Source organism: Choristoneura fumiferana, chromosome 23 (assembly GCF_025370935.1).
Source record: "Choristoneura fumiferana chromosome 23, NRCan_CFum_1, whole genome shotgun sequence".
In the NCBI taxonomy this organism is placed as follows: domain Eukaryota; kingdom Metazoa; phylum Arthropoda; class Insecta; order Lepidoptera; family Tortricidae; genus Choristoneura; species Choristoneura fumiferana.
In genome coordinates this window covers 3019785-3033335 of record NC_133494.1, presented here as the reverse complement: position 1 = coordinate 3033335, position 13551 = coordinate 3019785, and the positions used below count along the sequence as shown (strand labels likewise).

At 37.1% G+C, this 13551-nt stretch overlaps 1 protein-coding gene across 1 annotated transcript; it reads right to left on the bottom strand.

The window, feature by feature from the left end:
- Window positions 1–385: 385 nt before the first annotated feature.
- Window positions 386–7632, bottom strand: LOC141440859 (lysozyme-like). The gene is made up of 4 exons (XM_074105432.1): window positions 7379–7632; window positions 6166–6345; window positions 4138–4211; window positions 386–3591 (listed from the first exon to the last, which is right to left on the bottom strand). The coding sequence occupies exons 1-4, from the start codon at window positions 7446–7448 to the stop codon at window positions 3445–3447; spliced, it is 471 nt and encodes a 156-aa protein (XP_073961533.1). The 5' UTR covers window positions 7449–7632; the 3' UTR covers window positions 386–3444.
- Window positions 7633–13551: the final 5919 nt, after the last annotated feature.

Sequence of the window (13551 nt, the reverse complement as noted above, 5' to 3'; positions counted from 1 at the left end):
ATTATGATTTCTGTGAAACGTCGTGTAGAGGTGTATTTACGTCTGTCTTTTTTGTAATAAAACTGAAATTGTTATAAAAAACGTCAATAGGGTGTTTCTAAAGAGAGCTCAAAAGAGACACAAATAAAATACAATTTGGTAGTCTAACAGACACGGTGAGACACGTTATACCTAGCGTAGCGCTGCGCTGCGTAGCGTCTCGTAGCATGTAGCGTTAAGTAGCGTGGCATTTGGCATAACGTTAAGAGTGCGATTCACTGTGCATACTTATCTCAAAGATGTGTCCGCGGCTTTATAGTAAATATTTAAAATTATGCTGTGTCAGTCAGACGAATGTAATGATTTTATTCAACTTTTGTGCTCATATTTTATACGAAAATAAACATTTGGATTTTATACATTTTATTATTCACTTACTTAAAAACTAAGATTTTTAAAAGTATTTTTAAGTTACAATATGTGACACAATAAAACGTGCATAAATATCTGACACGATATTCTATTTCTATTACCGGTGTAACGTGTCTAATATTTCTGCACGCTCCGCTGTGGCATTAATGCAGGTGACTGTATAGCCTAGTAAAAAATACATACATATATATTTCAAATTTTGACAAGGACCTTAAAACGTTGGAATAAGAGCGAGTAGTACAACTTTTTGAAGCGTTTCTCAATTAAATAAAAATTATGTAGGCAGAACGGTTTCAAACGTTGCCTTGGGTATATTTATATATAGATTTTTTATGATAGGTATTATTTGAACTCGTCATCAGCAACCTCTTAAAATGGATATTTCAGCATTATCTTCTTTTAGGTCGCAATTCTTAATTCGCACTACGACAAAAAAGGCATAAAGATCCTAATTTAACGCTTACATTAGTACTATTTAGACCAGAAAAATACCTTTCTTCCCAAGTACGGTCCCCAAAAAGGGATGCTTACCTGCCCGTAAAACCATAAAAACAAAAGATAAGTGCATCGGCTACTGTCCTGGAGAGGTTCCGTACTTAAAATAAAGTGAAACTTATGAATGGTTGAGTTACAGTTGTACTGTGGTTTTCAATGCTCTCTCAATATAAATAATTAGCATGAGTACCTATCGTACAACCTTTTTGACATTTGACACTAGATAGATAAGATTCACATATAATGGATACGAAAATGCACTCATTTAATACAATAATTGATTGACGTTCACTATACCCGTAGGTACCTCTTTGATGTCACAGAAATTCGAAGTTTTATTGTGAAACTAGCATTTCCCCGCAACTCTGACCGCGTTGAAATAAATGACTACCCCTGCCTTACCTCCGAAATCACTGCGTCGTCATTTCATCCTGTATATAAGGAGGTCAGAAAACGATGAATCACAGTATACAGCTAGCCAACTTAAAATTTTACATTTGTAGCTTAGACTGTATTAATTTCCTATTGCATAGTTCATCCCTTTTTGCACCCCTTCAGGGGTTAATTTTTGTTCCAAAAACCTCAGAGGTGTGAGCTCGGGTTTAAACTCATGATCCTCTGCCGGAAGTCAAAAAACTAGGCTAGCAAAATTATTATTATTATTAGAAATGGAATGAAAACGACATTTTGTTCTTCAGGGAACCTCAAGCACGATACTTTCTCCGAAAACATACACCAAGACTTTTCCAGTCGTTTTTATTTTTATTTTCCGCATTTTGTCGGGCGCTAAATTATGTGACAGCTCATTCTAAGCCGGAACTGGAAGGTCCGGCACGGTTATAATAACAACTGAAATTTACTTGTAAATGGAAATTTTCAAACGAAGATAACACTAGGACTGAGTATTTATTTGACGTAAATGTACTCGTATGTAGGACATAATTGTTATCATAGCCTAGACATACTTCGTTTATTTTAGCATTGGAAAAAGAGTAAACAATCTTGCCGAGTATTTTTATTGAAAATCGCTTTTAAAAAATTATATTGCTTATGAAACCAAAACAACGTTAATATATACTATGTTTAGTTATTTTGTATATACTGTGTGTAGGTTAGGATAGTTTTTACTTCAATTGTACCATTTAAAAACATTAAAAAATTAAAATATATACTATTAAGTATTACATATTTGTTGTGCTTATTTTTCAAAAGTGTTTTTCTATAAACCTAAAATTGCTAAAAGTGGCTCCGAAGGTAACGTTTCGTGTGCTCTGCCTACCCCATTTGGGAATACAGGCGAGATGTTTGTGTGTGTGTTATTCAATAAAAAGACATATCAAGATCGCTTAAGTACCTTATTTCTAATGCTAACTGCTTAATTAATCAATCAAACGAAATTAAGAAAAAGTACCCATAAGTAAAAACTATAACTATACTATAGGTAAACTAAATAGGTACTTAACTTAAAAACTTTTTTTCTTGATACTTATGTGTATTCTTAATCTTATTTAATAATCAAACGAAATATACGTTTTCATCATACCACGTTAACTTGTAACATGTAACTTCGTTGCAATCCTCTAAATAAAACCCAAGGGCATTTTTGCGTATTACTGACGACGCTCAAGAGCGTAATGATTTACTTTATAATTTTTATTGCATTCTTCTAAACAGTGGATCGCAGTGGCGCCAACGCCTAACAACTTCTAGAGAAGCGACCTCTATTGACGTGGCGTACATTTTCAACATCCCCTGAATATTCATTTCATGTCACTTGTCTACAACACCCCGTAACAGATAATATTTCCTTAGAACAATGCTCAGTTGCTGAACGCCCATTGCTGGTATGGTTAGTAACTTTACTAAAATGAGTGTTGTCAACGCTGCAATGGAAAAGGAAGAAGGGTAAAATTTATAAAGGTTTAATGAAGGGGTAAGGAACATGTAAAGTAGTCCCGGCAAAGGATGATAGTGCGTGCCTCTACATGTTTCAGTGAATAACACCCTTTATCGCACACTAAGAATAGAATAAGTAATAATAATAAGTCTCCATAGGTTTTAGTATAATTAATTACGTTCCTATAACGTTTTAAACTTTCGTGATTCTCACTCATAGTCAAAATACCACAAACGGGACTTATAAAAGAGGTAAATATTACTTGTGCAATAATAGCGTGATAAGTCCCGTTTGTGGTATTTTGACTAATTACGTTCCTCTCCGATTCTCTATTGTTTCTATTAATGTTCTCTTCTCTTCCACTCTTTCCAAAACATCTTCATTGGTGACTTTTTCTGTCCAACTAATTTTCTCCATTCTTCGCCAGCACCACATTTCGAATGCTTCCAAACTTTGCTTATCCTTTTGTATCATGGTCCAGGTCCAGGTCTCACGCCCATAATAAGGCTATACTCCAGATAAAAGTTTTGATGATTTTTTTCTTAGTACTCTTAGAAATATTTGATCCGGTGTCATATATCTATAAAACCTGATTTTACGCTATGAACAATCATAAGATAGCGTCGTCAGGGCCTCAAGTTTTATAAGGTAAGTTCACACTCTTCGTACCGCTTTAGCCATCGCCGGCCGTTGGCCGAGCGGTTGAGCGGAGCCGTGCAGCCGTAGCCCCCGTTCCCGTTTATCATCATGTAATCGAAGCAGTTCGTCACTCCGTCTCCGTTGCAATCCTGGAATCATACGCCAAAGGCTTAGCCATTTCGAGTTGAAAAAATTAGACACTGGTGTACAGGCCCACTATTGACAATAAACGAAAAGATCTAACATTTATATACTTAAGCTTAGAATTGTAATAAAAAGGGGAGTCGATTTATGAAACCAGCGGGGATCAACAAAAAGACTGGCCCAGCACCCCGCAAAACCTAACAGGAGAATGTGCATCTCCCGGATTTTCTGCAAATGGCTGAAGTAAGACTGTGGGTAGATAAGAAACCCCTCCAACCAACTCCTCCCCAAAGTAAGCTCCAGGGAGTTGGGGAGGTGCAACCGGGTTTTTTTAGGCTGTTAGAGTACGGCACTTTCTGGAGCCCTTGGTGCCCAGTCGTCCATATATAGTGATTTTTTTTCCCTGCATGCCCCCATCTCCTATAAAGCACCTCATTTAAAAACTAAAAACAAGATAAAAGCAAGGGCTTAGTGTCTTTGGTCCTTAACGCGACACAAACTCAACATAAAAAAGCAGTAAACGACAACATATAAAAATAAATATTTCTAACCTTTCCAAACTTCTGCAAATAGCCTTCTACTATCCTCTTCGCACAGTGATAGCTCCTTGCGCAGTCTTCCCAGGCTATAAAACGATACAATACTTTTTAAATATTCTGAATCAGTTTTAACAGCAGTGTATGTCTTCTAATATGTCTACTACATTGATAGTTATATTTTCATTCTTGCAAAGACTAAGTCAAGCATCATTGATAGCACGTTATCCTTAATTGGGCCAATCAACTTTTTTACCGACACTAATCTGTCCACGACATTTTTCAAACAATTGCAGATTTTGATAAGTAAACATGTTTTTTTCTGTAATTTAATAGATGGTGTACATGAATACATGCCATCCTACTTAAGTTCAACCTATTAAACCGTGAAATATCTTGTTGGAAGTACGATTTTTTGGTAACGCCAGAGACAATTTTGGTAACGCAGGAGACGCCCAAATTGTCGGTAAAATAGTTGATTGGCCCAATTAGCAAGCAAGCGGACAACCGAGCGGACACCAGAGGCCGTATAGCCTAACGTCTCTGACGCTCGCGATCGCAATCAAATGACAGTTTTTGTATGCGAAATCTGTCATCTGATTGGTTAATTGGCCGTAGCCACTGGTGAGATATCCCCCATAAAGCTGTCCATCCATCCCAGCCTATATACGTCCCACTGCTGGGTACAGGCCTCCTCTCAGAACAAGAGGGCTTGGGCCATAGTTCCCACGCGGGCCCAGTGCGGATTGGAAACTTCGCACGCACCATTGAATTGCTTCGCAGGTTTGTACAGGTTTCCTCACGATGTTGGTGACTTCACCGCAAATCTCGTGGTAAATATCAAATGTAATTCCGCACATGAATTTCGTAATACTCAGAGGTGCGAACCCACGAACCTCTGCTTGAGAGGCGATAGGTCAAACCACTAGGCCACCACGGCTTACATGAAGCGGCCATAAAGCTGTAGGTATACATGTTGGTGGTCGACTGGTTACGCTGCCATAGTGTCCCAGTGCGATAGGACCCTAAGGCTGCGTTTCGCGACGCTGCGTGCGATGTGTTGCGAGGACCGTGTTGTTTATTAACCAATAGAAATGCTTCATTTATCCATCATCGCACAGTACATCTTTAGTGGAAACAGCTGAGCCGAGCGAGGCGAGTTAGCATTCTGAGCGTGCTTGCTGTAAAGTACGACTGCCCAATACTTGCACACTGGGTTGGGCAGGGGGTGGCATGTGCAGTTAAGTCAAAATCTTTGGTTAGCTTGCATAATTTAATTTTATTTTATTAGTATAATTTCGTCTAAAAAGCAGCTGGTCTACGTAGCAAATAAAATTAGGAATTGGTCTAAGAAGCAATTGGTCGAAGTAGCAAGTGACTTAGAAGCAACTGGTTTATACTGACCAGATGGCCTAGTGGTTAGAGAACCTGACTACGAAGCTTGAGGTCCCGGGTTCGATTCCCGTGTCGGGGCAGATATTTGTATGAAAAATACGAATGTTTGTTCTCGGGGCTTGGGTATGTATCTATCTATATAATTATATTTATCCGTTGCTTAGTACCCATAACACAAGCTTTGCTAAGCTTACTTTGGGACTAGGTCAATTGGTGTGAATAGTCCCGTGATGTTTATTTATTTAACTGGTCTAAGTAGCAACTGTCTAAATATCAAGCGGTCTAAAATTCTTTGAGTCAAAGTCGTAGGAACTCCGCTTCGCGGAGCTCTTATTCCGCGTGACTGAGGCGATTCGCGCCTTGACGGAACTCTATAACCTAACCTAACCTACCTATGTTTTTTAAAGTTTTCGACAAATACAAGTTATGACCAGTTTCTTTTTAGACCACTTGCTACTCAGACCAGTTACTTCTTACACTTCCTACTTAGACCAGCTGCTTTTTAGACCAGTTGCTACTTAGACCAGCTGCTTTTTAGACGAAATGAAACTAATGAATCGTTTCTATTGGTTCATGAAAAACACATCCTCGAACATCTCTGATGGAAACGGAGTAAGTCAGTGGCTACAGTAGATCTATAACATGTACCACGGTTTCTCTCCGGGTCGTCTTCAGGCAGCGTGACCTGCCCAGCGTCGACCCAGTACACGTGTGAGATGTTGAACGGGCCGCAGTAGCCGCCCGTGCAGCCGTGCGAGGTGTCGCAGATTGTCGACACGTGGCACAAGCAGCGGTAACACGCCTCTGACAAGTTTGAGATGTATAGCCCTGGAAAACAGAGCACAATAAAGAGGGCTATCGCGTATAAATTCGCCGCTAGAGGCGCAAGTGTAGCGTGAGGTCTCCGAAATGTCAAATCTCATAGTTTTTGGGTGAGCTACGCGGGTTTATTTAAGTAGGTATGATTACAATAATTTTGTAAATATTTTGCATTTCCTTAAATTAGTTATGGCAAATATGCGTTCCGGGGCAATGAATGTCTGTGCTTTGAGACAGTTTTGTCTTCCGGTAACTTTTGTCCTCCCTTTTTTCCGAACAAAATGGGACTACGAAACACTGTGGTTGCTCGATATTTTTATGGTACGGTTTTAAGGTGTATTAAATATGATTTTAATCTAAACTTTGTTTTCACGTCCGTAATAACAGACTTAAAAACCTCACGCAACAGCGGCGCCATCTAGAAAGACAAAAAAACGATAGCCCTCATTGTCAAAGTCTAACAACTGGTGGCAAGGCAGACGGTTGTGAGGCTCTGAGGATGCACATTGGTTGAGTTTGAGGCGTGTCAGTATAGTGAGGTGGTTTACGTGGTGATGGTGATAAATATTTGGGTTTGTGTGACTTATGTGTGTTCTTACAGTGTGGAGGTGGAGGAGCTGAATGAAAACACATTTGTTGTATAGACGTAGCTAGCATAAGGTCGAGGGTGAGCAATGCAAATGTGTATAGTTCATACTCGTACACCACAATAGTAAGCAATGCAGAAACCAAGTATATAACCGGAATCCCATGGACCCAGGGTCTAAAAACCGATAGCGACGAAATTTTGTGCTGAACCGAACCCTGGTATTTTATTACTTTCCTGCTATATCCAACAGATAATTGCTAACTGGACTTACTCGCACTTATTTGGCTAAAAAAAATTTAGTGCTTGGGACCTTACAGACATACTATAGCTATCTTTTTCTCGCAAATTATACATAAAGGATTGTCTTATAGATAAAACTAGCGAGTAAAGCCCAAAGAAGTAACGAAATAACAAACGTAGTACTTCTTTTTATATAATTAAAACTTAACTTACCCGTCGAACCAGTTATGCAGTAAATAAAACACATTAAAGCAACAACGGGCAAAACAAGCTTTAAATACATTGTACCACTGCTTCGAAACGTATCACGAATTTCAAAAAGTTTTTTTTTTCAATTTATTTTTTGTTGACTAGGTATTTTGTTTTGTCACTGGCCAGTTATATTTTGAAAATTGGAACACAAGCGTCGTTAGATATTGTTGGAGCTACACTGTGCGTGAGCGCCGTTTTGGATCGGGTTCGAGCCACGACTGGTTTTAAACCTTGCTCTTGGACCTACCATGCATTAGCGAATGATTAATTAGATGACATCTAAGTTGTGTTATTATGGAAATAACATATTAACAAACAAATATATCAGGAAAACAGATAGGTACATAATTCAATAAAAAGCCATAACATTTAAAAGTAGAATCTAAGATTAAAAATTTGGTTTAGTGCATGTCAGGTCACACACGGTATGGGGTTTTGTATTTATTTAAATAATAGCAAATTTAATACTGTCTACTGTCCCTGTTAACAGACCCGATTTAAATGAAATGTGATATAAAGATGCTCGTACTTTAATACCTTAGGAAGGCCATAGGGTATTTTTTATCCCGGAAAATTGTAAAGATACTTACCACGCAATAATGGAATTTTTCACAGTCGGAATCGCTTGCAAAAGCTAGTTTAATACTAAGTTTAGATCGACTACGTATTGCTCAATAAGAGGTTTTTTTCTTATTCGTTTACGTAAATTACGTACATATGCTTAAAAAAAATAGACGACACCATCGTAACCATTCTGCTTCTTGTTTTTATTTAAGAAAAAAATACTTTCTGCCAAGTTTCTTGTACTTAGCGCATTCTTCTTGGCAATGATGGTCTTTCCGAAAGCGCTGGCAGTTTAAATAAAAATTGGTCAAGTGCGAGTCGGACTCGTACATGAAGGGTTCCGTAAATAGTTCAGTACAAGTTTTTCTTAAAATTCTTCTAATATAAGTTTTTTTAGCTCACTGTACTTTATGCCCCTGGTTACCAAAGTACTCGTCAAGACGACAAACGGGTCCAAACTCGATGCGGTCGTGTCGTTTATCACAGAGTTCATATGGTCACCCGCTAGCTTTATCATCAGATCAACTCTATGTTATAATAATATTGCATTGTCATCGGATTTATACATGCGTGTAAAATTTCAGCTCAATCGTTTGAAGATATCCACTTCAAATTTGAGTTGACAGATTCCACCCGAGCAAACATATAGTTACATTAGGTACACTGCAAATAAATATACTTAAGTAATGCTTTTAATAAGTTTTTCTTAAAAATTTCATTTTTAATACAAGCTTTTTTTGCCGAATGTACTTTTTGTTGACTGTACTTGCACTGTCGTCTAAACTACATATCTGTACCAAATTTCAAGTCGGTACTAATAACTATTGAGGAGTTCCCTCCTGCAGAGACGATCCTGGCAGGACCACCAAGATGTCACTACCAGATTATTGTATTTTCACCAAATTTACATAAGTATGCACAATTTCAAGTCGATCGGACCACTGGAAGTGGGTCAAATTTAGCTTCCAAGATTTGAGCAAAACAAACAATAAATAAACAAACAGGGCAAGCTAAAGAAAAGCTTATAAAAATATCGCCGAAATGTAAGCACTTGTGCTATTATTTCGAATAAAAAACAATTTGTATTCTCATCCTCTTTGGTTCTGGCTGTTTGCGCGCGCGGCTAAATAAATATAATATCTGATCTGTCAGCTCTGTTCATTCGCGGGAAATTCGGCGGACTTCGTATGTTGTGTAATTAAATAATAAGAAGCTCGACTAGTGTGAATAAATTTTAAACTGTATTATAAACCTTGTAAATAGTGTTAAATACTTAGTATGATTTTTTTAGTGCAAAAAACAATAAGTAAACATAGTGATATACGGTGTGAATTTGGCGAGCGCTTTATCAAAGTTGGCTTCATTGAGGTTTGTGGTTCATAAATTGCTTTATTAATTTTGCACAAAAACGAATAAACCACACAATAAGACAGTCACTATATTATACTATCGAAGCTTTTATAAAACATCATTAAAATCGCAAACTTAAAGGTAAATATTCAAACGACATAGCTACCCGTTGCTAGGCTTGCAACTAAAAAACGCTGAAAAAAAACACGTTTCTTGTATGACGACCCCCTTTAATTTGTAACTTTATTTTATTTTTAGTATTTGTTGTTATAGCGGCCACAGTAATACATAATCTGTGAAAATTTCAAGTGTCTAACTTTTACGGCTTCAGAGATAGAGCCCTGTGACAGACGGACAGACAGACAGACAGCGGAGTCTCAGTAATAGGGTCCCGTTGGCACCCTTTGGGTACGGAACCCTAAAAATGACGTGTAAAAGTGCCCATTGCGGCCTATTTACTGAATATAGATTTGAATTTTGTATTGAATACAATGCGTGTGCGTGCTTGCGCGCTTCCAGTGACAATAATAGTTAAAGACGACTATATGTATTTATTTGGGAATTCCAATATAGGGACATGGATCATGGACATGTAAAGCATAGTAGTACCTATCCAGATCCAGTAATGGACAGCAAGGATTCAATGCCTTATAGCTCACCATTCATGAACTTTACCAGTTATGATCATCATTTATCTGCACATAAGTGTTATTAGTTTTAAAAAAAGTAGCGTCCGTTTCTTAATATTGGGTTAGCGGAAAAAATATTCCATTATTGGTACCTACCTATCCATGACTGGTGCCCGGAATATGAATTCAAATATACTCTGTTTCTACGGAAGGCGCAAAACCTACTATGGGCAACCTTTCGCATGTATCTCTCAATGTCATCTGAGAAAAAAAAATTACAACAAAAAAAATTTTTTTTTATTCGACTTGATGGCAAACTAGCAAGTGGGTCTCCTGATGGTAAGAGATCACCACCGCCCATAAACATCTGCAAAACCAGGGGTATTGCAGATGCGTTGCCAACCTAGAGGTCTAAGATGGGATACCTCAAGTGCCAGTAATTTCACCGGCTGTCTTACTCTCCACGCTGAAACACAACAGTATGCAAGCACTGCTGCTTCACGGCAGGATTAGCGACCAAGATGGTGGTAGCAATCCGGGCGGACCTTGCACAAGGTCCTACCACCTGCAAAACTGAACTAAAAAAAACTGAAAACCGAACTGAAAATTGAAGCAACTACAAATAATCATGAAAATATTTTACTACATACGAGTATTGGGCTTCAATCACTGCTGCTGGCTCGTGCTGAGGCGGACTTCAGACTGGTAGAAAAATGTTTTCATGTTTTTTTGTAGTCGGTTATAAAATATTTAAGATACAATAGTTTCATGTCAACTGCTCGTCACCTCTTACAAAAGATTGCTTTTTCCGATGCAGAGACTTTCTTTATTGAGGAGTCCTGGTGCTTCACCACCCATTCCATTTCACCATATTATTATGCATTACAAGGAGCATAAATTACTTAGCAACTGTGTTAAAGTAATTGAAATTCAACCCGTGAAATACTTGTTATTGAGTAGTAACTCCGATGGTCAACTGTGGTCTTCATCATCAGTTCCACTTCACCAAATGATGATTTTCAAGAGCAAACGCACGAGTTACTATTAAATAAATCAAAATTACCATAGATGTCCCTACAACATTTGAAGAGTTCCCTCGATTTACTTAGGATCCAATCATCAGATCCTGATTTGCTGCTTATGGGACCTAATTGAAATCATTCCTAGAATAACCCAAAAAAAAATATTTCAAATCGGTTTATAAATTATGACGGAGTTCTGAGGTAACAAACATAAAAAAACAACTGAATAGATAACCTCCTCCTTTTTTTAAGTCGGTTAAAAAAGTGGATCCCACAAAATATATACTTATGTAGGTACTTCTTCAAAGTTTTTTTTTTCGCCTGCCGTAGAAACAGAGTCATCATCATCATCATAACAGTCATAGGACGTCCACTGTTGGACATAGGCTTCCCCCATTGACCTCCAGTTGCCTCGGTTGGAAGCGGCTTGCATCCACCTTGAACCGAGCGACTTTAAGAGCCGACCAACGCCAATCACTGCTATTTTTAAAGAGACGTGGTATAAAATTGGTGTATTTCGTGGCAATAAAAAAAATATTACGATAATCTTGATCGTATTCCTGAGTTAGTCGTTGCTTTCAAAACACGATTAAACTAATTTGGCTCGATAGATTTTATTGCCAAAGTGAGCTCTTACTTTGATTTAGAAACCAAAAATACTCCGTTATTTATAAAGACACTATAATCAAATTACTAAGTCTGATTTACAAACAAAACGTAATAATAATATCTGTTGTGTTATTTCTTAAATCTAAATCGTAATTTCTTTGCATTTATTTTATTTGCAAATTTTTGATGAGCAAAGACTTACGCCACGCCGACGACATATTGCTTCTCTGTCACTTCAACGCAGAGAAACAGTGAGCCAAAGAGCAGTGAGCGCTTAGGTGCTCTGCCTGATTGACCTGCGTCGCTTTTCTCCACAAAATTCATTTACGAAAAAAAACTTTTACATTTACACTTCTTTCATAACACTCAATCTATGAGTAAGGAAATTATTATTAAATTACATTATCACTGTATTTTGGGTATTTAAGGTGTTTTAGGATAGTCAACACCGGAAAATAAATTAAATAACGCACAAAAAAAACAAGAAGCACTCAGTATTCGTACAATGACAGACAACATGTCAGAAGATGTCAGAAGTTGTAAAGTAAGTTTGTTGTTTATTACAAGAATTAGGTAAGTACAGAAAAATTGGTTAGTAGTCTAAATAGTTTTATTGGCTCCATATTTTGTCTATTACTTATAAACTGATAACTACCATAGTAGGAATATAGGACATGTGTTCAAACTTAATACGTGTCATAGTACGGTACGAGTATATAGCCTACCCAACGAAGACCAAAAACTGCCTCTCCGGGGAAAAACTCGCGTATAAGTCAATTTTGGCATAGTTGTAGGGGATGGTGTTTTAGACCACATACTAAAAGTACTGATGGGTGGGGGTAGAGCTAACGGGTGGGGAGGAGTTTGTGTAAAAGTCCCATTTAGTTTTTCGTAAATAACTCGTAAACCACAGCAAAAAATGTTCTAAAACATAAGTAATCTACATAAAATTCTCTACAAAAAAAATTCTAAACATTTTTTTAAGTATGGCGATGGATGGATGTTTGTTACTCTTTCACGTAGAAACTACTGAACGGATTTGCATGAAATTTGCCATACAGGTAATAAATACCCTGGATTAACATATGTTCTACAGTAAAAAAAACGCACTGAGGTCTCTGAACCAGATGATGATACATCTACACTACACAAGCACTATTTTAGTACAGTAAGTACCTACATTATTTTGAGACACCCACTAAATAACATGACTTATATAAAACAAATATTTACTTTATTAATCGTTGGGCAAAGTAACTTATTGATTGAATTTTATAACGGGCAAAGTTATTTAGACAACATTGCCCACATGCGTTATAATAGTAGAAAAAGTTCTCACTTACAGGTTCAAATACTGCACTTTGTGCTTTTTGTATTAGTGTTAATAAAATATCCTTCTTTCTTTCTTTATACGTAATTTCTCCACTCTTGGAACTCCAGTTTTATAAATCTAAAGTACAATTAAAATAGTGAATAATTTATTAATTCAGACAAACTGATTGCATTTAGTCGTTAGGTAACAGTTCAGTTCATAGTTTGGTTTTTCTAGTAAGCCGTCCCTTTTATCAAATGGGCACAGTTTTTTCTGCGAGTACTCGTATCTCCAAGAATATTTATGTTGAGTATGAATATCCTACTTGTGTCAGTTCTTGACTTTTGTTTTTTTAATGTATTTATTATCAGTATGTAATCAAGCGATTTGTTTCAAATTTTAAAGTTGTTCTTTATATAGATTTACATCGCCACTCAAAAAACTAATACTAGTTATCATATTAATTTAAAAAAAATACCAAATAAAAAGACACATTTCTTTTATTTGGTTTTGAAGTAGTGACACCTCTAACTTTATTTCTAAGAATTAACCATACATTGACCTACTACTTGCCGAAATATCAAAGTTTTGTAGGTGGTACTTCCTATTAAAAATAAGGGACATCGTGGCCTAGTTCTGTATTCAATC